Here is a 25425-nt window from a genome sequence, read left to right on the forward strand (position 1 = left end):
AAGGATATCTCACAGATCTTGAAAATTTAACAACAAAAAAGAACAAACATGAAATTAACATCAGCTTCCTTTGATCTATAAGATGGTAGCCCATACAATTCAAATGCTATCATTATAGGATAATCAATGAAGTAATAACTATCTTAGGAGCAATATATAATATAAATACACATACATAAAATAGAAACCAAATCTTGATTTGAACCAATATGAATTGCTCATTGAGATGGCTTCGTAGTTTTAAATTTCAATGTACCCGACTTTCACCGTATGAACCTCTATCAAGAATTTGATAGATGTTCTTAGAAGGAGGAGAAGCCAAATCACAATTGAAATTGAATTTTTATTAGAACACTTAAGAGTTTTAGACGAAACCAGAGGCGAATTCAATTTGAATTTGTTCAACTACCGTGTTGCCAAAGTTTCTGTCGGAGTCAATTTCACATTCACTCAGAAATTGGTGTTTGAATAACCAAATATACGAAGTGAATCACCACCCGACAAAGAACTCGTTTCCACCTGGACACACCTCAATCGATATATAGAGCCCATCTCAATTTAGGTTCAAAGTTAGGCAAAAGTCATGGTTGCACAAACCATTTTTCCAACACTCTGTGTTATCTATTTTTGTTGGAACTTTGCAACTAATAGGATGACCGGGTGGACATCCGGCCAGTCAACTCTCAATGGCTATTCACAGTAAAATACTGAAAAGTTTCAACCATCCTCAGTTTGATGAAACATTTTGTATATTTTCAATTTGATATATGTTTGATGAAACCATTGGAATACAAAAAAAGAAAATTTTCACCAAATTTAAATTTGATAATGAATTTGATACAACGTTAGAGATGACCTTAGGTTATTGGTTGTATATGACTATTTATTGGGTTGGGATCATCCAACTCATTTTGTTGCCCCAATCCTCTATACTTGAGTTGCCACGTGGTCATTACAAAAAATATCTCACTCTATTCATCCTTACACAACACAACCCTTTGATTCAATCCTCTCCATTGCGCCGCTTGCAAACCTCTTTCTATCTCCTGACAACTCAAAGACAAACGCGGCCCTCCAACATCTACAATCTCTCATTAGATCTTGCATACTCTCGGACTTATTTTGCTTGATTTGTTTTTGAAGATATGTTGCCATCATCCCAATTGACAACCACTATCATTGCTACACCTAGATGTTAAAACTCGCTTTTATTCAAATAATTTATTTCTCTTGCGTTTATTAATTTGTTTTGTTAGAAATCAATCTTAGGTAATCATAGTTATTGATAGGTCACAATATCTAACACTTGAATATTAAGAGCGGATCGTGACAATATCATTGCAATTTGAGTCTTATTTTTGCTCATGGTTTTTCTTGTACTTTTTTTAATGCATTGAAGGTTGTAGCATGAGTAATCTTAATTATTATTATTATTTTTTTTCAATTGACAACATTTTAAGGATTGAGATGACTATTTGATTAGGTTGGGTTAATCTTTTAAACCCATTTATTTTTGGGGCAAGAATTGGAATGAAGAATTCTTCTAGCCTAACTCGACCTAGCCGCCTATTTATAAGATATTAATATCAATTTTTATATTATTTAGTTACGTAATAAAGTTATACATATATATCCTGTTTAAATTTAAGAGAAATGATATTCAAGTCAAAGGAAAAGCGAAGCTGACAATAGCGGCAGCTGACAATAGCGGCAAATTTTAATTGATGCTAATCTTGTGGGCTTATACAAATAAGCATTAGAACCCCAAATAAATTGACTGGTTTGTCGGTTTGAACCACAATGCTTTAATTTTATACAAATAAGCATTCGATTTAAAGTTGGTGAAATTTATGTAACACCTAAAATGATTATAGTGCATATTATATATATATATATATATATATTGAAATATTGTTGGGAGAACAATATTTGTGGCCGTCTCTTTTGTCATGTATTGAGATTGGAATTGTGTTTGTACGAGCAAGAAATAACCTTCTCGTATAATCCTGTTGATCAAGTCCGCGCTCCTCCAAACGTCGTCGCTTTACTCCTAAAAACACAAATGTGAGCTAGCCGGCGGGTGTGTGCCGGATACCTCTCCGATGCCTAAGTCAGCAAAATAGACAAATAGACAAAAGCTTTGTGTATTCAAGAATCAAAGTTGTGTTACCTCACCATAGGTGATGTTGTGAGCTTTTATAGGTTCCGCGTGGCACAATCCAAATAGGACTCTTACTCCTCCACGTAGAGTCCTCCTAGGAATCACCTTTTTGAAAGATCATGCTTATCCTTCAACACCCCCCTCACTGCTTAAATCAAGTGAGATGGTTCTACCACGGTTGGATGTCAATACGACCGAGATAACATGGCTATGCTAAAGCCACAGACTAGACCGAGCTCCCACTAGCTCAGTTCTTCCTTTCATTGTGTGTACCTCGGTTTGACATTCCAACTGTGTTGTCCGAGACCGGACTGATCACATCGAGCTTGGACCGAGCTAACCAACAGTAAGGTTCTGAGGAAAGCTCAACATACTTCGGCCCAGTATAGTATGACCAAGCTAACTGTCATCGTGCCGACCGTGGTGACCGAGCTAACCACCATGGCTCTTCTGGATCGGACTAATTACAAGGCCCTTTTTACTCAACCCTTCTTACTGTGGTCCACAGAATGGCCTATTACCCAGCTCGGCCCAATTTCCACATAAATTACCCTCTCAATTGCCCCTTAATTCTATCTGCAGAGCATGATAGAGATTACCTGTCACCAGCCGAGCTAAAAGTTTTAGCTTGTCAACCGAGCTAAACTCACACCGGGCTACTTTAATATGCCCGGTCAAAAAACGTCTCTTCAATCTTTGTAACTGAACCGCTTCTTATTCCAAGGACACGTAGCACACCCTTACTGGCCCAGTGTAGTTGTCACGCCGCCCTCGTACCTCGCGATATTTGAACAATCCTGCCCAAAACTTGAGCTTTTCACCAAAACCCTACTTTTTGAATCATTTACTCGTACTATTCACCTTCTTCTCTCTCTCTGAGTCTCCATTCTTGTTTGACCCTGCATTTTGCTGAGTTCGTGTTTTCTGCTACCATTACTTTCATCTTTAGTACCCTCGCCTTGAACTGGTATGTTTGCTCAAACTGATTTCCTTTTTGTTGATTTCACACTTGTTTGCAACACATAATATGCGTATTTGTATGTTTTTTTCAAAACACATATTCCATATTTGCTTCCATTTTTCTGGGAAAAATCCATGTAGTAGAACCTCGAATAATCTGAGAAACACTGATTTTGATCCAAAATTACATTTCAACCGAACTAAAAATTTGTTTGCCTCGGTTGTATGCCTAGCTGCACCTAACAACCGAACTATAACTCCACACTATACTTGTAGTTTCCATAGGTTAGGTACCTTTAGCTTCATCTAACCGGGCAATCGAACCGTACTAGGTTTACGCAATACCGTACTTAGAAAGCCTTAACCTCCGACCGAGCTACAACTTGGGGCTAAACTAACTTCTTTAGTACAAACCGAACTAAGAATGCTGCCTCAAAGGCTCAATCGGGCTAAAAAGCCCCTTGCTCAAATCGAGCTAAAAACTGATAGGATCTTGTGTAGCTGAGCTAGGACTTCATTTATCTTGCCCTTGTTTTTTCTAGCATGGTCCTATGATCAGTGCTTAACACCTTTCTTTTTTACTTTGCAGACTTAGGTTGGCCAGGCACTCCTCTGATTGCTCAACCGAGCTACTAGGCGCCTTTTCTTGACCGAGCTAATCCTTCAGCTAATTTATTAATAATTTAATAATCAATGGGTAAATATAGGTTTTTAGTAAACTCACCAGGGGCCATAGCCGAATTCCGTAAGGACTACCAAATTCCAGATGATGTCCACCTTTCACTAGCCGAACTAGACACCGTCCCCTGGGGAAAACAAGGCTTTGTCCCTTTTAACGTTATTTCCATCATAGAGTGCGGTCTGCGATTCCCTGTACAACCCCTTCTTTGTGAATTCCTTAGACAAACCAAGCTCTGCCCTACCCAACTTTCCACCAATTCTTATCGCATAATAAACGGTATTGCCGAGCTAAACCGCCGGGCTGGCCTTAATCTCGGTCTAGCTGAGCTCTTCCATCAATACTCCATAGGATCGGCCGAAGATGGCTGGGTTTACTATTTAAGAATAAGGCGCTGGCGTGAAAAACTAATAAAGAATACACCGAATAAAGACGTGAATGATGATGATTTCTTCTGGGTATCTAGGAACTTTGAGGACCAACAAGCCCAGATCCCTGGCCACAGAATAAATTGGAACAAGGGTGTAGCAGGTAGGGTTACCTCGGCTTCATTGCATGCTTTTCTTTACTTCGATTTTCACTTCCTGAACCGAACTAACTGTTGTCTTCCTTCATGCAGATTTGAACTTTCTCAAGTCCCAATATAGCTACCCCAACTTGAATGTTCTTCGCGCCGCACTGCGATATCCAAACCGAAGTTGGACCGAGCTTTTGAATTTTGAGCCAACCCACCGATATAGCGGTAAACAAAAGACCAAGGTAATTGACTTTTTGTTGGAAGCCTCTCCTGAACCGGACCCAACCTTGTCCCAAATCAATTTGATCCCTCTAACCGCTGAGCAAGAGATGGCCAAGAAACGAGCTGTAAGGGCCCTCCTGACCGAAACAAACTAGCCCGCGGTACCACCAGCCGGTCAGACTCAGGAGACCGTGGTGGCCCTTCCATTCAATTAACCCTCATCATCTCGTCCAAACAAGCGTGCTCGGACTTCCGTAACCGAGCCATGCCTTGTTGATGAAGAAGATACCATCCTTCCGCCAAGCCCTCCACCGAGCCCACAACCGAAGCGCTCTGATTGAGCTAGCTTTTTCAAGTGGGCTCCAAAGATCACTTTTCAGAACCGTGCCATACGAGATACTGATTCAGTGATCGTTGAAAAAGACCACCTAATGGCATTCAATCTGGCCAAGAGCATTTGCTTTCCAGCCGACATGGAGCACCACAATCATCTCACCGAGCTGAAGGCCATTCGCTCAGCGACAAAGTCAATGGTGCTGGTAAGTAACCTCCTTTGCTTATCTTTCTAATTTGCACAACTTTCTGCTCGGTTTTACTACAAGTCTCTTTCTATTTTTTTGTAGGCCATGCAGAAGAACCACATCACTCATAAGCGTGCATTGGAACTTCGCAAAACAACAAGGCAGGCAATGGCAGAGGTAACCGAAAAAATCGCCAAGCTAGAACAAGCCAGGAAGCAGATAGCCGAGCTACAAACTGAGAATAGTCGTCTGATCGGTCTTTTTAGCTCGGCTGAAGCAGACAAGCAAAAGGCTGCAGCCGTGATAAAAGATAAATATCTGCGCAAGCTGGCCAAGCTTGAAGGAAAAAAGAATGCCGAAATAACAAAGCTTGAGAAGAAGCTGGAGGATGCGGAGAACCGCGGTTTCAAAGAAGGCGAAGCCCTGTACATCAAGCAGTGTGAAGCTGCGAAGGACCTGTTCTTTAAATGCTGGTAGAGGGGGGCTGTGGCGCAGCTCGGTCATGGACCTGAGGCCGAGGTCTTCAATCCTCCTCCATATTTCATACCGAGCTCACTGGCAGAGTATGCTACTACCATTCAGCAACAATTTCTGGAGGAGGATGATGAAGATGAAGATGAAGCTCCAGAAGACAACACTCAATCCGATCGCCAGTCTACCTCCCCAACTCCAGAGGTCTCCATCCCACCTTTGCCAGCTGTGTCCGATGCTGTGCTTCCAACCGAGCGTAACCAGAGTGTGGTTGCCACAACCGAGCTACCTCTCGGCAAAGACCGGATGGTTTTAGATGCTGACTTAGATGACCTGTTTGCTTGACTATGTACTTTTCTTCTTCTTTGCCTTTTGGAAAGAGAGACTGTAACCGGGCTGAAGTCCCCCCTTTTGTACTTTGACTTTGTATGATCAATGAAATCTCTTTTTGTTCCAACTGTTATTTCGGTTAACTGCCGCGCATGTAACTTTCTAACTGTAATCTGAATGAAGTATAATATTCTCAGGCCGAGATACCTTATCCTAGTCATAACTTTGCAATTTAACTAGCCATACCTGCCAACCTCTTCAGCCTAGATCCTTATCTCGGTTGAAGAACGATAAGTGTTGGTTTTTCTAGCCAACTTCTTCAACTTAGATCCTCATCTCGATTGAAGAACAAGAAGTGTTGGTTTTTTCAGCCAACTTCTTCAACTTAGATCCTTATCTCGGTTGAAGAACAATAAGTGTTAGTTTTTCCAGCTAACTTATAAGTTGGTTATTCCTGCCGGCCTAGAGTAAAGTGTTTGGTTTTTCCGGCCAAACGTCTTGCAGCCTGGATCCTTATCCTAGGCTTAGGAGGGGTGTTGGTTATTCCAGCCAACCTCTAAGTTGGTTATTCCTGCCAACCTAGAGTGAAGTGTTGGTTATTCTGACCAAACGTCCTGTAGCCTGGATCCTTATCTTGGGCTTAGGAGGGGTGTTGGTTATTCCAACCAATCTCTAAGTTGGTTATTCCGACCAAACGTCCTGCAGCCTGGATCCTTATCCTGGGCATAGGAGGGGTGTTAGTTTTTCCAGCCAACTTCTTCAACACCGATCCTAATCTTAGCTAAAGAGAGTGCAAAGTTGGTTATTTCAGCCAACTATACTTACAGTGTACCTAACTCACTAAAACAATCTTTTACAGAAGGAAACAACTATACTGAAAAGAAACTACTTATTTTATTGAGAAAGAAAAAAATTACAAATATTTGAAAGAAAAGCTAAAAATAAAATAGTTTGAGATTGACAGTGTTCCATGGCCTAGGAATGGCTTTGCCGTCCTCGTCCTCCAAGTGGTATGCCCCTTTACCAGCTAATCCAACCACTTTGTAAGGTCCTTCCCAATTGGGTCCTAACTTGCCATCTCCGGGTACCAAGGTGTTGTCCATCACTTTGCGCAGTACCCAATCTCTGATTTTGAATTGTCTTGGATATACTGTTTTATTATACTTTCTGGACAACTCTTGTTGGTATGAGGCGATGTGAACCAGTGCTCTTTCTCTTCTTTCTTCTACAAGGTCGAGCTCTAATGTGATGGCTTCTCCATTTAAGTCTGGATCAAAATTTTCGCTTCGAATGGTGGGGAGGTCAACTTCCAGTGGGATTACTGCTTCCATGCCGTAGGCTAAGGTGAATGGTGTTTCTCCCGTTGATCGTCGAGGTGTGGTACGGTAAGCCCATAAAACATGAAGAAGCTCCTCAGCCTATTTTCCTTTTGCTTTCTTTAACCTTTTCTTCAATCCGTTCAAGACAACCTTGTTGGATGCTTCTGCCTGGCCATTTGTTTGGGGGTATGCCGGTGTAGAGTTGTAGAATTCTATCTTGTACTCCTCACAAAAGCCTCTAAAAATTTTACTGTCGAACTGGGTGCCGTTGTCTGATATCAGCGCCTTGGGTATGCTGAACCGAGTGATGATATTCTGCCAGACGAACTTTTTTACATTTTTCTCCTTTATTGATGCTAGTGCTTCTGCTTCCACCTATTTTGTGAAGCAATCTGTTGCTGCAAGGAAGAGCTTTTTGTTGCCGGGTGCTGTTGGAAGTGGTCCTACTATGTCCAAGCCCCATATTGTGAAGGGCTATGGGCTAGTTAAAGGTAGAAGCTCTCTGGCTGGTTGATGAATTTGGTGTGCGAACTTCTGGCATTTCTCGCACTTCTTGACATACTTCTCAGAATCTGCTTGCATGTAAGGCCACCAATATCCTTGCGAAATTACTCTGTAAGCCAATGATCTCCCCCATTGGTGGCTTCCACATACGCCTTCGTGAATCTCGAACAGGAATGCTTCGACCTTACTGGGATGGACGCACTTCAAGTAAGGTCCTGTGAAGGATTTCTTGTGCAAGGCCATTGATGGGGAGAGCCAAAATCATTGTGACTTTGCTCTAATATTGTTGGCCTCCTTCTTCTCTTCGGGCAAAGTGTCGTCTTTTAGGAACGTTATAATGGGATCCATCCATGAAGGGCCTAGTTCGGCGCAACATACTTCTTCTACTTCAGGTTCTTCAATGCTTGGTCTAGGTAAGAAGTCGATCAATAGTGGATGTGGGATGGATGTATCTGCCATTGAAGCAAAGCCTGCTAGTTCATTTGCTCTACTGTTTTCTTCCCTGCCAATCTGCTCTATCCGCACTGCTTCAAACTTCATAATCTCTTTTCTGACTAACTCTTGGTACTTAGCCATCCTTTCATCCTTTGCTTCGTAGTCGCCTGAAATTTGGTTTACCACCAGCTGTGAGTCACTGTAAACCATTAGTTCGGTGGCCTTCATGTAGAGTGTTGATTTTAGTCCTGCTAGAAGCGTTTCATACTCCATTTCGTTGTTTGATGCTGGGAAGCCAAGGTTGACTGCCTGTTCCACTACTAGGCCATCTGGTGAGATGAGGACTATGCCGAGTTCTGCTCCGTGCCTGTTGGATGCTCCATCCACAAAGAGCTTCCACATCTCTCCTACGAATAGCTTCCAGCAAGTAGAGGGATCAGATGATGCCTTGGGGTCCTGAGTGTTGCTGGTGTTTTCTTCAAAGTCCACACTTACTGTTTGCCCCTTGCTATCTGATTGTACCAAGTCTTTATTTGTTGATGAGTCTTTGCTTGGTGTAGCATGGTTTGTTTCTCCCTCCTTTTGTTCATACTGGTCTGTCCTGGGATGTGGCTGGGTATCCTGTATTAGGGGTTGCGCTATTCCGACGTCACTTTCCATCCCTATTTCGGTTGTACCCGTTAAGTCAACTGGGCAGACGTGATGACTTCCTGGTGTGAATTCTGCGACAAAGTCTGCCAAAGTTTGGGCTTTTATCGTGGTTCTGGGTTGAAACTTGATGTCAAACTGTCTCAACTCTACTGCCCATTTCAAGATTTGCCCAGAAAAGTTCGCCATCTCAAACAAAGCTTTTAATGGAAAAGCTGTGAGGACGATTATGGTGTGGGCGTGAAAGTAGTGCGACAACTTCCTTGAGGCCATCATCAAGGCTAGGACCAGTTTTTCTAGTGGTAAGTACCTGGTTTCTGCGCCCAGCAATGTCTTGCTAACATAAAAGATAGGCAGATGTTGGATTCCTTCCGTTCGGACTAACATTGCGCAAATTGCGTGCTGTGAGACTGCCAGGTACAAAAATAGTTCTTCTCCAGGTATTGGGGTCACTAGCAGTGGTGGAGAAGACATGTATTCCTTCAAACTTTCTAAGGCGCGGTGGCATTCTTCATCCCACTCAAACTTGGCCTTTAATGCTTGAAAAAATGGGCGACATCTGTCTGATGACCGACTTATGAACCGGTTTAGCGCGGCTGCCATACCGGTGAGATGTTGTACTTCTTTTACTGAGTTGGGCCTCTCTAGATCCTGGATTGCTTTGATCTGAGAAGGGTCCGCTTCTATACCTCGGTTGGTTACCAAGAAGCCTAGGAATTTGCCGGACCCTACGCCGAATGCACACTTGGATGCGTTAAGGCGCAACTTGTGCTTCTTTAGGATCTGAAATATCTCGCCTAGGTCCTTGAAATGGTCATTCTTATCCTTGCTCTTGACCACCATGTCGTTGATGTAGGCTTCTATTGTTTTGCCTAACAATGGTTCGAACATCTTGGTGACCATCCGTTGGAATGTTGCCCCTGTGTTCTTAAAGCCAAAGGGCATGACCTTGTAACAATACAGTCCTCTTGGCGTCGTAAAGGATGTGACCTTCTGGTCTGGCTCATACATAGCGATCTGATGGTAACCTCTGTACGCATCAAGAAAGCTAAGACGGTTGTGTCCTGCCGTCAGATCTACCAGTTGGTCTATCCGTGGTAGAGGAAAGCTGTCCTTTGGGCATGCCTTGTTGACTGTTTTGTAGTCCACACAGACACGCCATTTTTCATTCTTCTTTGGCACCACTACTGTGTTGGATATCCACTTGGGATAGTGCACCTCTGATAGCTCCTGCCTCTAGAAGGTTTCCCACTTCTTACGCTACTATCTCGGCATGGTGGAGTGCTGATCTGCGAGTGCGCTGTATGATTGGTTTTGCAGTTGGGTGGACATTCAATTGGTGACAAATGAAGTTTGGGTCAATGCCAGACATGTCATACGGCGTCCAGGCAAACACTTCGATGTTAGAGGTCAAGAATTCCATGACCTCTATTCTCTCGGCGCTGGACATAGATGAGCCAAGCAAAAAGAACTTTTTTGGGTCCTTTTCATCTATTCTTACCTGTACCAAGTCTTCCACTGCCTTCTGTTCAGCGGCTTTGCCAACATCCGCAAACAATTCATTGCTCTCAAGTTCTTCCACCATCTGAACAAACCCTTTGGCAGCTTGGCTGCCATTTACTGTGACGAAGCATTGCTTGGACATAATTTGGTCTCCATAGACCTCTTCAATTACTCCGGCTTCGTTGGGGAACCGCATTACTTGATGGTAGGTTGACGCTACCGATCGCATGGCGTGCAACCGTGTCCTTCCCAAGATTATGTTGTAAGTGGAAGAGACTTTCAATACCCAGAATTCCACTTGTTTCGTCATGCTTCCTGCTCTGACTCGGAGGATAATCTTGCCAATTGGCCACTCTGGCATTGAGTTGAATCCGATCAGGAGAGATACGGCAGGTGCCAAGTCTTTGTCCTCCAGTTTCAACTGTTTGAAAGTTTCGTAGTACATTATCTCGCATGAGCTCTCTTGGTCGATCAAAATTCGCTTGACGTCGTAATCCTTGACGCGGAGAGTGACGACCAGTGCATCATTGTAAGGGCAAGATATCCTTGCCAAGTCTCTGTCTGAAAAAGTCATGACATTCGTGGCCTCTGTTTTTCCTTTTTTAATGGTGGGCTGTGCACTTAATACCTTCCTTAAGTGCTCAGCCTTTTTTATCATTCCCCTGAGCTCACATACTCGCTCAGGCTCGAATACCCCATGTATTACGTTGATCACGCCTTGAGGTGGGGCGTCAATTGGTGTTTCGTCTGGATGATCGTGGTTTTGGGGGGTTAGCTGCGTCCCTCCTTCTATGAACCGGTCCAGGTGACCAGCCGCCACTAATTCCTCCAGATGCTGTCTCAATGGCGTGCAATTTTCAGTGTGGTGCCCTTTTTTCTTATGGAAGGTGCACCGAGATCTTTCGTCGTAGTCCTTCTGTGCCTCTTCCAATTTAGCTGGCCATTTGACGAAAGGTTCATCGTGTATCTCGCTGAGAATTCGGTAGATTGGTTTCTTGAATACCGTGGTAATGGCAGTGCGTACTCTCAACCATCTTTTATCTTGGTCTTCTCCGTTGTCTCGCCTGCCTCGCCCGTTCTTGCTTGGACGTTCTACCGCGTTGACTTTTACCGAAGTCTTTTTATCTGGTATTGCGGCTGTACCAGACTTTGTTTTAGCACGGGCGCCATCCTCCTCCACCCGAATATGCTAGTGTACCCTCTCTATTAAGGCTTCCATTGTGAAGGGGGGCGTCATGGTAATTGAGTCTCTCAGCTTGTTTCCGACTAGAAGACCTCTTTTATACTGCGCGATGGCGAGATTTGTGGGGAAATCTCCTATCTGGTTGAAGGTCTCCCAATAACGACTGTTGTAAGATCTCCACATCTCCTTGTCGCCCATGTCGATGGAGAGTAGCTGATCGATCTCAATTGGCGTCTTGGTGTTCGTTCTGAACCTTGTCACGAACGCCTCCACTAATTGTGCCCAGGAGGCTATGCTACCTTCTGGTAGCCTTTCGAACCAGGTTAAACCTAGGTCGCCAAGGCTAGATGGGAATAAGATGCACATCAAAGCCTTGTTCCGCCGGTACACTGCCATGACCTGGGGAAAGTGGCTTAGGTGCATGTAAGGGTTTGTCTTCCCCTCGTAAGTCGTAAATTTAGGCTGGATGAAGCCTGAAGGTAAGGGTGCGTTCTCAATCGCCGAAACGAATGGCGAGCTATGTAGCCTTGCCAATGCTTTATCTGTTGGTTCGTAGGGAAGGTGCGGTATTGGCATTCCAACCTCGACGCTTCCATGCGTCTGAGGAGCCAACCGCTGAAGGGCTGAAACTCTGTGTGGGTCGCGTGCCTTGGCATCCTTCTTCAGTCGTGCCCTTTCTTCAAGCACAATTCGTAAGTCAGACGATCTAGGCAACTCCGTTTGCCTGGATGCCGTCTAGTGCGTATGTGAGGGCCGATAGGTGCTTCCTTCAGTGTAGGACCTTAATGTTCTCGTTCTCTCAGACCTGGAGTAACGAGTCTTGGAAGTTCTTGATTGAGTGTCGCCTGTTCTGAGGCTCCTACTATCTGTTTGCGATGGCATGGTATGCCTGCCACGGTCTTCTGAGTGGCGAGAAGGTGTATCGTTTTTGTGCTCCTCTTCTGTCGCCACCCCTTTCCCTTTTATCTGGCGCTTCATGAATTCCATGTCCGTTGCCATCTTCCTGATTAGCTCGTCCTGCTCCTTTACCCAATCCTCCAAAACTTGAGGGTCGGTCCTCCGTCTCTGCCTATCAGGACTTGATGAGTGACGGGGACTGTTACCCCGTCTCCCCCTTGCATCCCTCCGGGGGTTCTGTCGCTGGGGCTCTAAATCTGCCATGGGAGGGATGGAAGGCAAACCTTCGCGCCTCCCACCTCCTTCTGGGGTTTGTCCGTCAATGGCGGACTGTGGCAAATCTTCATTGTGCGCTATTGCGTCTAATCTGGCGAGGAAAACTTTGATCAAGAGGTTTGTTCTTTTTGTGATTCCCACAGACGACGCCAATTGTACGAGCAAGAAATAACCTTCTCGTATAATCCTGTTGATCAAGTTCGCACTCCTTCAAACGTCGTCGCTTTACTCTTGAAAACACAAACGTAAGCTAGTCGGCGGGTGTGTGCCGGATACCTCTCCGATGCCTAAGTCAGCAAAATAGACAAATAGACAAAAGCTATATGTATTCGAGAATCAAAGTTGTGTTACCTCTCCATAGGTGATGTTATGAGCTTTTATAGGTTCCGCGTGGCACAATCCAAGTGGGACTCTTACTACTCCACGTAGAGTCCTCCTAGGAATCACCTTTCTGAAAGATCATACTTATCCTTCAACACCCCCCTCACTGCTTAAACCAAGTGAGATGGTTCTACCACGGTTGGATGTTAATACGACCGAGATAACATGGCCATGCTAAAGCCGCAGACTAGACCCAGCTCCCACTGGCTCGGTTCTTCCTTTCACTGTGTGTACCTTGGTTTGACATTCCAACTGTGTTGTTCGAGACCGGACTGATCACATCGAGCTTGGATCGAGCTAACCAACAGTAAGGTTCTGAGGAAAGCTCAACATACTTCAGCCCAGTATAGTATGACCGAGCTAACTGTCATCGTACCGACCATGGTGACCGAGCTAACCACCAAGGCTCTTTTGGACCGGACTAATTACAAGGCCCTTTTTACTCAGCCCTTCTTACTGTGGTCCACAGAATGACCCATTACTCAGCTCGGCTCAATTTCCACAGAAATTACCCCCTCAGTGTTCACAAAGAAATGTGGCCAACCAATGCTCCTATATTATTATTGGGAAAATTTTGGGATCCAGGTTAGGGATTTAAATTTTATCTAAAATGAAAATGTGTGGTAAAAATTAAATTGATAAAATAAAATAAATTTAAATCATTAATTATTGTTTTTATATAAATTCTGAATAGATAATTATAAATTTGTAATATTACGGTCATTATATATATATAAAGTCACTTTCATTAATTGTTGTATTTCTGTTGTCACAAATGTGTCGCAACCTCTCCTCGATAAACAAAACAATACAAACAACGTGCAAGCCAAAAGCAAAATAAATCATTACAATAATAACAATGCCCCAACGGTAGTATATAATATTAACAAAAGCAATAAAACACATGAAACTACTAGGAAAAGGTACTAGTCTGCAATAGCCCATAAACAAAGTCCCTAATGTTTGTTCCAGTGCATCATCACATATACAGGTATAAGAATATCTCCGATGATTACTCAAAATCTTTCATTAAATTTAAATTTGATAAAAAATGACTTTTTTTCTTGTTCCAAAGGTTTTATTAAATAGTTATCAAATTGAGAATTTTACTTTTTTTTTTTTTATCAAACTGAGGACTAATGTATCTTTTATCAAATCACTGTTCATTATCGTTGCCGGATGGTTTGATGAAACTCCAAAACCCTCCGTTTGAGCACTTGATATCAAATGAAACTTTTACTCAAATTTAATGAAAAAATTGATACACCGTTGGAGATGCTCTAAGATGGAGTTTTTTATTTTATTTTATTATTATAAATATTTCAAAATTGCTTTCAAAATTATTTTTTAGCAAACTAATTGATTTTTTTAAAACGCAAGTACAAAATGCGATTTTATCATGAAATCGTAATGTGGCTTTTGAAAAATGTTTGAGGGCCACAAAAAGTGTGACTCAAATGACTCAAAACTGTCAAAATGACGTCGTTTTGCTTCGTTTTACGCCCAAAACGACATTGTTTAGACAGTTTTGAGCCATTTGAACCACACTTTTTGTGGCCCTCTACCATTGCTCGTGGTTTTTATATTAACATGACTCATTGGTGTTATAAACATGAGTCATGTCATGATATCGAATTTTAAACTTATGATTTTAAAATTTTAATTAGCTTAATAAATAGTTTGAAAAATTGGTAATTTTCATAAATAATTTAATTTCTTGGAATATTCGCAAAAAAGAAAAAAAAAAAAAAAAACTCGTATAAGGGGGTATATTCCCTGATGAATACATTAATACTATTCCTAAGAGAACACAACACTAAAACTTGCTTCCTTATTGAACTTTAACAAGATATATCTGTGTGGCTATGCATTATCTAATTTTAGTATCATTGCAATCTGAGTCTTATTTTATGCACTCTTACATTCTTCTTATACCCTTAAATATATAGCATGCGAGAGGAGTCTTCCCTGAAGCGTGATTTAAACGCGGATGGTCACCAACTTTGTGCACCACTCAACCCAATATTCTTAGCGTTTTCATTTTTTACTTTTTTGATTGATAATATTAATATTTTTAAGGTTTATAATAAATTTTTTGGTTTATAAAAGTAGATTGAGTTAAGATTTTAAATCCATTTATTTTTTTGGGACGAAAATTTCTAGCCTAGCCCAGCTTAGTTCATCCCGCCCATTTATAAAACATTTATATTATTTATTTTGTCATAAATTTATATATATATATATACCTCTTTCCAATGATTAAATGTTCAAGCCAATGGCAAAGCAAAACCAACAGTAGTTGCAAATTTTAATTGGTGTTAAACAATAGAACCCTAGTAAACTGATTTGTTTGGACCTATGGTGTTGATTTAGTTCTAAGTGGCAAGCCCAAGTCCATTAACCATATGACATTGCCATCCAAAGGACAAAAACCTAACTACACTAACTTTGCTGACTCTTATGAGATGAGTTGGCCAACCGTTGTAGGAAGAGATTACCAAACTTTAAAAACAAAAATTGAAGTTGCTAGCAAGGTCTGACTCTTTGAGACTTAAACCACTAAGATCTTCATTGATATTGAAAATAATCACCTACTATGTGCCAACTTAGAGAAATGGGCATGACTTAAAAGTGCAATGTAGTCTCTATACAAACACCTAATATGATCCACCCAAAAAAACACCTAATATGCTATAAATTGTTAATCACTGATTGTCACTCCTTCAAACAACTAAAGAGTAAATATGGCAATGCTAGGACTAGTAGTACTTGGAGTGACCTTGATCATCACAAACATGGTCACTATGGCTTCATCGGCGTCACTAGTCACCTACATCTTCGGCGACTCCTTGACAGAAGTAGGCAACAACAATTTCCTCCAATACTCTCTTGCGAAATCCAACTTTCCCTATTATGGAATTGACTATCCCGGTGGCCGGCCTACAGGAAGGTTCACTAATGGAAGGACTATCGGTGATATCATATGTTTGTATCTTTGTCATCCTCATCTCTAATGGTTATTTTACACCGCACAATTTTATTATCATGAATTAATTAATTGTGATAATTGTTTTGTAAAATTTTGCAGCCGCAAGGCTTGGGATTCCATCACCACCAGCTTATCTTTCCTTGTCCCCAAATGACGATGCATTGCTTAAAGGGGTTAATTATGCATCCGGTGGAGCAGGGATTCTCAATGACACTGGGCTTTATTTTGTAATCTCCATTTCTTCTAATTTTTTTTTTAGACGGAAAAAATCAATACAAAATATCCATTTCTTCTATTTTTTTTCTTAGAAGGAAAAAATCAATAGATGAAGTCACTTACAATGACTACTATTTTTCAACCTTTTTTGTTTTTTGTGTGTGTCAATTCTGCATTTTAGATTCAGAGGTTATCCTTCGATGATCAAATAAAAAATTTTGAAAAGACAAAGCAAGCAATCAAGGCAAAAATTGGAGAAGAGAAGGCAGAAAAGCTCTGTAATGAAGCCATGTACTTCATTGGAATTGGTACCTTTTTAATCCCTGACTGAAATAAATGAAGTTTCTCTTTCAAAAATACTTTTATTGCTTCTTTTAAGCCAAGCAAAAAGAATTTTCCTCTCCAAAAAAAAAATAAATAATAAAGAAAAACAAAAACAAGTACACCTAAAATGCCAGTATTATTTGGATCTTCTCTTTCCTAAGGTCTCTAATGTACTTGTTTTTTTCGCAGGTAGCAATGACTATGTCAACAATTTCTTGCAACCCTTTCTACCAGACGGTCAGCAATATACCCATGACGAGTTTGTGGGACTCTTAATTCTAACCTTGGAGCAACAATTTGCGGTGATTATTATTATTATATTTTGTCAATCACTAATGTTGTGTTTGGTTGAGGGATTTGAGGAGAGATTTGGAAAGAGAAATGGAAAAGGTAGGTGAAATATGAATAAAACATGCCTAAATTTCACATAGTTTCACACACCTTTTTCCTTTCCCTTTCCAAATCCCTCTCCAAATCCTCCAACCAAACACACCATAAGTGATAATTTACAATATATATATATATATATATATGAAAATTACGTCAAATTGAACATCTATGTAATTAAAGTTGTATTCAAAATCTCATTGTAACCAGAAACAAATATCAAAAAGTTATCCACCCTAAAGGAAAACTGTGCTAACAACCTCAACATAACCAGAAGCATATAACAAGAAGTCATCCACCCATAAGAAAAATCATACTCAAAACCCCAACTAAGGTAGTAATAGTGCTAACCAGATACCACTGAACCATCTAGGCATTTGTGTAATGATTACTTTCTGTCATTCTTTACAATGTTTTTCTTTCTTTCTTTTTTCTTCAAATAATAAATAACCTCATGACAATAGAATAATTGGGTATTAAAGAATTGTTGTTAAAATCTTATGATTTTAACATTGTATGTGTGATTTGTTGTCATATCAGAGACTCCACCAACTGGGTGCAAGAAAGATGGTGTTCCATGGGCTCGGCCCCTTAGGCTGCATTCCTTCACAAAGGGTGAAATCAAGGAGAGGGCAGTGCTTAAAGCAAGTAAATGAATGGATTCTACAATTCAACTCCAAAGTACAAAACCTAACAGCCTCACTAAATAAGCACCTTCCTTCTGCACAAATTACATTTGCAGATACTTACCAATCAGTACTGGATTTGATTACCAACCCCAACTCCTATGGTAAATGAACTTGTCTATCACAAAGTATATACTTTTCAGAGCTATTCTATTTCACAAAAGCAGTCACGTACGAGAGGCAAGGGTCCCTTTGTCTCTCTTCTATGATTATTTCTGTAAAATTCTTCTGGGCAAGTAAATTTTTTGTTTGTTCATAGATTTAAATTTTTTATTTAATTTTTTTTTCTTTTTTTGGGAGCAGGATTTAAGGTGTCCAACACCTCTTGTTGCCATGTAGACACAAGTATTGGAGGGCTATGCTTGCCTAACTCAAAGGTATGCAGCAATCGGACGGAGTATGTGTTTTGGGATGCATTCCATCCATCCGATGCTGCCAATGCAATTCTTGCAGAGAAGTTCTTCTCCAGCCTATTTTCCAATGCCACTTCACCTTCAGGGGTGCCCTCTCATTGACCAGTTTCATCATAAAAAAGGCATAGTTATTATTAAGTATTAACTCTATCCTAAATGCAAGGGTTCCTACAAGAATAATACCATTTGTATTAACTCTATACTAGGCATAGTTTGTCTCACTTGTAACAACCAGATTATTTCGAACTTATATCAATAGATAATTTTGAAAGAGTGATTATACAAGGTTTTTATATAAAACCTTAACTTTAAAACAAAACACCATTCAAGATCATTTTCAGTTTTAAGGAGAAAAAAAAAAAAAACCCATTGACATATCATTATGGGGAAATTTACCTTATAATTTTACATTCGAACAAGCCCAAACTTATATGCCATTTGTGTATGTGTTGAATATGCCAACTATAAGTTTTCACACATTCATATTGTCATTTCCTGTTTCAATTTGAGAGAGGAGTTCAAAAAATAAAAAATATAACAAAACCAAACCAAAAACAAGTTTTTCACAGTTTAGAATAGACTTCAGTTTTTTTTTTTTTGGGTGCTAGAAATTGTAATGACCCAATTTTTTTTTTTTTTTAAAAATAGCCAGTGCATAATTTAATTGAGCAAATTTTCGAATTTAATTGCTGTGTAAATTCTGTGCGAAAATAGTTCGGTTTTGTATTTTTTAAAAATAGTTCCCGATCTCAAAAAATTATGAAATTTTTATATGTTGTTCTCATATGAGTCTAGCACATTGGATAAAAATTTCAGAATTAAATGATGAATATTTATTTTATGAAAATTTACGGACTGATTGGTGTTCAGTTTAATTTATAGCAGAATTTGAAATTGAGTTTTGGCTGTTCGGACCAGGAATTGAGATAAATTTGTTGGGACTATTTTGGTATATAATTGGAGCATGTTTGACTTATGGGTGAGACCCATGATTTAGATTTAATTTAATTTTGTTTAATGACTTATGTTTAACTGTTTGGTCATTTTTAATTAGGTGATTGGTAGTAACCACCTTAAGAGTTGTTATTATTTATTATATAGGATTATAATAAATATTTGATAATTGATTTTATAGTGTGTACTATATGGTGAAAAATTATATATTTTATAAAGAATGAAATTGGGTATATTTTTAATAGTGAACAAAATATTATATTTTGTGATGAGAAAAATTATATTATTTTATAATTTATATTATAAAATTTTTAGATATTTTATAATGTATTATATATTAATTTTTGATATTGGATTGTGTGGCCAGCCATGTGGGATTGTCCCCCACCTCCTCCCTTCCCTTTTCCCCCATCAACCTCTTCATTTCTTTTCCTTTCATTTCCACTTTCTTTTCCTTTATTTATTTATTTATTTTTGAGCAGAGAGCTCTGTCTCTCTGTCTCTGTCACTATTGTTGGCTTTGCATTTGAATTTCAAATGAGAGTCCTTAGAGAGAGATTTTGTTAAAGTGTTGTACATAAAAGTTGGAGAGCTCGTCGTGATCTTCACAATGGTAGTCTCGAATTCATAATTGGATAAAATTTGTCTTCCAGATCTACTTTTCTTCATTATTTGAGGTAGGGACTCTCTTCATATTTTTACATTAAAGTTATGTTAGGGTTATTTTGAGAAAATATATCATTATAAGAGGTATTGCATATATATTTTCAGATTTTTGTTTGATAATTTTTGGAAGAAAAATTATGTTGAAATGTTAAGAATGTAGGCATTTTAAGATTGATTTGGAAAAATCATTTTGTATTGATAATTTTGCAAAGAAATTCGAAAATAAAATTTAATAGTTGTATGGATTGTCTCTACATCATATTATGATTAGATGATTTATTTTGAGAAATATAAAGTTGATTTTTTTTTAATCTTTGATTTGGAATTTATTTTTGAGAAGAAAAATAAATTAATATTGAGAAATATAGAGTAAATGTTTAAGTAGGAATTATAGAGTTGTTTTGGGATTAAAAACTCTAAAAGTGTTATATTCATGATATTTTATAAAAGATGATATGTTGATGATTAAGTTGTGTTCATTTTTATGGAGAAAAAAAATGTGAAATATGGACTTTCAAACTCATAACCTTGAAAATGTTACTATTGGGTATATTTCATAAATTTTGATGTAAATATCATGTTGGTTAAGTAATTTTAGAAAAAATTATGTAATTGTTATTGGTAGAGAATTTGCACTACAACAAAAAAGGGTTTTTACGGCGCGCAATACACGCCGTAAAAACCGTTTTACGACGTGCAGGCGCACGTCATATTATAACCAGCCATGGAAAGTCAATTCACTTTCAACGACATACTTCGTACGCCGTTAAAAACTATTTAACGACAGATTTTGTGCGTCGTCGTTACTTCTTCTACGACATGCTATAGTACGCCGTTAAAAACTATTTAATGTCAGATTTTATGCGTTGTTGTTACTCTTTCTACGACTACTTTTGTACGCCGTTAATTGGTAAGACAAACAACAACGCTGATTGCGCACCGTAAAATATATAATACAACGACTTACTTAGCCTGCCGTAGATAAGTAGAACATATCACGGCGTATGTGAAATGCTGTGGAGTATTTCATATAATGACCTAATTTGCTTGCCGTAGAATGTGCATTTTTTTTGTTGTTGTTAATTCAGCAGATTCTATATTTGACCTATTTTGTACGATCTAATATTACAAATAAGCTTCAGAAAATATTAATCAACCGCCAAAATATTATTTCAACCATGAAAAATAAACTATATCTATAAATTATAAACATTCAAAAATTGTCAATATATACATTCCAAACATCCAAAAGGACTATCCTTAAGTTCTAAATTATCCAAAAAGTTATAAACCATCCAAACTGTACATATATAAGTTTGTAGACAATACCCAAAACTATTCAAAAATTATAGAAATCTATTTATCAAAGTCCTCAAAAACTATCTATAGATGTTAGTTCTATTCAAAGTCAAAACTAATGAAATGGGTTGACCAAGCAATAGTGCTTCCAATAGCATCTTCAAGCACAAATCCAAGCCCTCTTACCCTACCATGCCGTTTTGGACCAAACACATGAACAATTGCATCATCTTTGATAGACGTTGGCCCTTCTTCTGTAGAAGGCTTGTGAAGCTGTTGAGCCTTATTCTGCAATATATAACATTTATGATAAGGAACCTAAGTCGGACAATGTAACAACAAAGGTAATACAAGCATTGGTTCATACAGAATAATCAACTCATTCTTCACAAAATGATTAAGTTGACATTTAATTTAAAATATTCCATTTCATTTCAAATGAACTATTTTTCTTTCAATTCCTATCCAAATTTCTTAATCATTGTTATCACCCCTCACTAGTTCGTTTCCTAGAACTCCTCCAGCACCTAGCATGTTATACCACTACAATCATCAACGATATGATCCTCGTCTACACCAAGCCAAATGAAAGCTAGGTTGATTCATTTTACAACCCTGGGCATGAACAACTTGTTACTAATATTGCCAAACAAGGCACATCATCCTCATTACACACACAAATCAAAGGCGATGGATCAAAAATTAGCCATTCAATGGAGAAGGACCAATGGCAATACTAGAAGCCACTCATTATATTGCACATAATGCATCAGCAGGCTCAAATTTTCCTGCTAATTACATGGTCAAATAAGTATAATACCACAAACCCAAGACGGAAAAAAAGATCAGAAATACTGCATAAGGAGATTAAAAAAAACAATAATAAATCAGGCAAGTTTAAAAACAATGACTTCAGCCTTAATACCCATCCATTACAATATATTAACACCTCATTGATCACATCACAATCTGGTCATTTTCATCTAAACCGGGTGTAAAAAATGTCCCACCAAAACACTGCATATGACCTTTATAGAGCAGCAAAAGATTATTTCAAAGCCCAAATATTAAAAAAAATAATACAACAATGTACAAAAATATTTAAACAATTGGTGGAGAAGGTGTACAAAAATTAACCATGAGACAAAGGACTGAAAAGATAATAAAATGAAGGAAATACCTTATCCCACTGCTACTCCATATTCCATGAATATGCTACACCATTGTCCCCTTCTCTTACAACCTTTGTTTGGCCATCTCTTGTTGTTGATCAACAGACCATCAAAATTTATTATTATTTATATGTAAAATAGCTTTTCTACAACCTCTTTGACCACCAAACATCCTCAAATTATGGGAACAATTAGCATCTGTCAAATTACATTTTCTATGTCTCATCAACTATTTTCTCTTAACATACGAGTAATAACAAATCAATATAAATACAACGCAAATTTGATACAAAATTTACAAATACAGTTCAAATCAAAGAAACTAGTTAGAGAAGTACTACTCTGCATTCCTGATCGTCCACTTGGGCATGATAAGTTAGTCAAAGATAGGAATGGGTAGAGTATCAAAACAAAGAATATATAACTCTCACATCATCTCCTTATTGCCAATTTGGAGCTTTAGATGGGATTCCTTCTTATGTTTTAGCTTGTAAGGGGACCTTGGAAATCATTTTGCATAAATTTAAATCTTCACAGTGAAAATTCTTGAAATCCCCTAGATGTTGATTTGTGATTATGTATCAATTTTAAGCAGTAAACAACAATCCCAATCAAACAATCAAGACAAATCGACACAACGATTTTACGTGGAAAAACCACAATTGGACACCTCCAGTTATGATAAAAAAACCACGGGCAACAGCCACAAAACAATCCACTAAGAAGATATAAAGGAATTACACAGGTATACTCTCAATTACCTAGCGAATCCACACCCGAATTGAACCAACCCCTATGTGTCTCTTCCAACCCCGTCTTCACCTCAGAATTGTCTTGACGATGAGCCACTCCAGAATCTACCAAAGCTTCAGGCTCGTATTCTTCAAAATCCACCAAAGAACAACTCTCTTTTTTGTATAGAATTAAACAAATAATCCTTTGATGCAAACTTCTAAAACCATGAGTTGAATACTCAATCAAAACATCAAAGAAAACTAGAAAAATATCTCCAGAGATAAACCTTAATATCCAAAAAGAAGATCTGGAGGAGTAATCCTAAAATCTGATAGAAACCCGGACTTATAGAAATCTGGGACTGCGAAGCTCACTTGAGCGATGACTCTCTCGCTCGAGCGAGGAACCAAAAATGCATGTTTTCCATAAGTGGCTTCGCTCGAGCCAAACAACCTGCACTCGAGCGTGAAATCATCTCTTTCAGGTTTTATACGGACGCAACCTTCGCTCGAGCGAGAACTCCTTCGCTTGAGCGAGCAAGGGCGGACAAGCAACTTTGAATGCAATTTTGCATTTTGCTTTGGGGGCGCTGCCCCTCGACCTCGTCGTGGCGCTGCCCTGAACCCGCCAAGGGGCGCTGCCCCCTCGACTCCCGCGAGCTGACCGGGTAGCTCGATCCCCGTCATAATCAACGAAGTGGCAATCTTGAAAGCATTAACATCACAAACTTCTCTGCAAGGCACAATTCGGGTTGGATTCGCATCTAAAAACTCATAGCCTTACTGAAATAAAAAGTGCAAAAATAAGTACAACTGAAAGGAGTTTTGTCAAACGGGATTGCCAAGAATAAAAACCTAACACACAGTATATTGACATAAGCTAAATTCAATATACTAGGCATATTCCATACAAGAATTGAGCTCGAATGGCGAGGATCTATTGTTGCATCAATACCATAACTTGTCCAAACCGGATTACTTATTGAGATCAATTTTTTTTACTACTCAATCCAATTTGCTTATCATCGTCCCCTTCCGGTTCAGTCTTCTAATCATCATAACCAAAATTTCTCTACAACCCACTAAGTCAAACTCATTATTTATTAAAGCTATTTTGGGAAGTTGCAATTTTAGCCAAAAAAAAAAAAAAAAAGCTTCTTTTCGTGAATACCCAAAAACTACTAAGAGAGTCAATTCCCAAAACAACCATAAATCCTTATTCAAAACTCTTAATCCATATCTGTAACAAAACCAACTTGACCCAATTGCTTAATCGCACCCCCCCCTCCAAAAAAAAAAAACATTTCACCAAGATAAAATCACAATTCAAAAAATTCAAAATCGAAGATCATGAAAGTATAGAGATGGCACTCACAATTTCTCACGGAGCTGTGGGGTGTCCTTAAGGGTTCCAAAGGTATTGACGAGCCTCTGAAACGTGGAGACAGTGGTGTTTTGAAAAATCCCCGAAGCAACGGCTTGAGTCGGGTCCTGATTGCTATTGAAAGGGTCTTGCCTTGAATTCAACGGACAACCCGCTTCAATATCTTCAAAGCTCATACCTTTCAACACTAACGAATAATCTGTATATATATATATATATATGTTATGTGAATGTAGAGAGAGAGAGAGAGAGAGAGAGAGAGGGGAAAGAGAATTCTGGAAACCCTAATTATTGGATTTAGGGAAAAATCAATGTGAGAGAGAGAGAGAGAGAGAGAGAGAGAGAGAATTTATGACATGTATACTTTACCATCTGGTGTATAGCAAGCAGCAGGGCGGGAAGATCGTCGTCGATGTCCTGCAGCAACAGGCTAAGAAGAGAGAGAGAGAGATAGAGCGGTAGATGATGGCGGACAACGCGGCAGTTGCAGTCGCAGTGGTGTTGGAGGCTGAGGGGAAAGAGAGAGAGAAAGTGAAGAGTTTCTGATTTGGATCGAGTGTGGAGAAGATCTGTTGATGATGATGAGTAGGAGGTTAGGGTTTCTAATTTGGGGGTTAAAGAGTTAGGATTTTATTTTATTTATTTATTTATTTTTTTTGGTGTTTGGCGATCAAATTTTTATTTTGGCGCCCATTTTTATTTTGGTCATACTATTCATGACAGAAATTGCGTGTCGTGAAAAGTAAAACATTTTTAACGGTTAGCATATGTGCGTCGTGGAAAGTATACTTTCTAACGGCTGACTTTTTGTGCGCCGTAAAAAGTGTAATATTTTTAATAGCTGACTTTTTGTGCGCCATAAAATGTTCAATATTTTTAACGGTAGGTGTACTCATGTCGTGTATAGTTAATGTATTAACGGCATGCCATATGCACGTCGTAAAAAGTTTTATTATTTACGGCTAATATTGCAAGCCGTAAAAAAATCATCATTATTAGCATTCACGGCCTACACAATAGACACGTCGTGGTTGAAAAATTATTTACGACATGCAAAAAAAGCAAGTCGTAAAAGTGAGAAACCACGGCTTGCATTTACTGTATATCGTTAATGTGGAGCTGCAAAAACTCACTTTTGTTGTAGTGTTGGTAAAATATTACCTCTTTAAATAGCTTGGCATGAAAATTGGTTAT

General features: G+C 39.1%; 1 protein-coding gene and 1 long non-coding RNA gene across 3 annotated transcripts; one reads left to right on the forward strand and one right to left on the reverse strand.

Annotated features, from left to right (window-relative positions):
• Positions 1-15560: 15560 nt before the first annotated feature.
• Positions 15561-18293, forward strand: LOC114304122 (SGNH hydrolase-type esterase superfamily protein). Its single transcript, XM_028249292.2, has 6 exons — positions 15561-15992; positions 16096-16223; positions 16394-16520; positions 16726-16838; positions 17464-17713; positions 17913-18293. The coding sequence occupies exons 1-6, from the start codon at positions 15752-15754 to the stop codon at positions 18122-18124; spliced, it is 1071 nt and encodes a 356-aa protein (XP_028105093.1). The 5' UTR covers positions 15561-15751; the 3' UTR covers positions 18125-18293.
• Positions 18294-20793: 2500 nt separating this feature from the next.
• Positions 20794-24840, reverse strand: LOC114304133 (uncharacterized). Of its 2 annotated transcripts, XR_003643969.2 has the most exons (4): positions 24601-24840; positions 24223-24430; positions 22122-22311; positions 20794-21229 (listed from the first exon to the last, which is right to left on the reverse strand). It is a non-coding gene; the product is annotated as an uncharacterized LOC114304133 (long non-coding RNA). The 2 variants fall into 2 exon arrangements; XR_003643966.2 differs by lacking the exon at positions 22122-22311 and having other exon boundaries at positions 24601-24818.
• Between the last annotated feature and the right edge of the window lie 585 nt (positions 24841-25425).

This window comes from Camellia sinensis, chromosome 4 (assembly GCF_055761805.1).
Source record: "Camellia sinensis isolate YWXY chromosome 4, ASM5576180v1, whole genome shotgun sequence".
Lineage (NCBI taxonomy): Eukaryota > Viridiplantae > Streptophyta > Magnoliopsida > Ericales > Theaceae > Camellia > Camellia sinensis.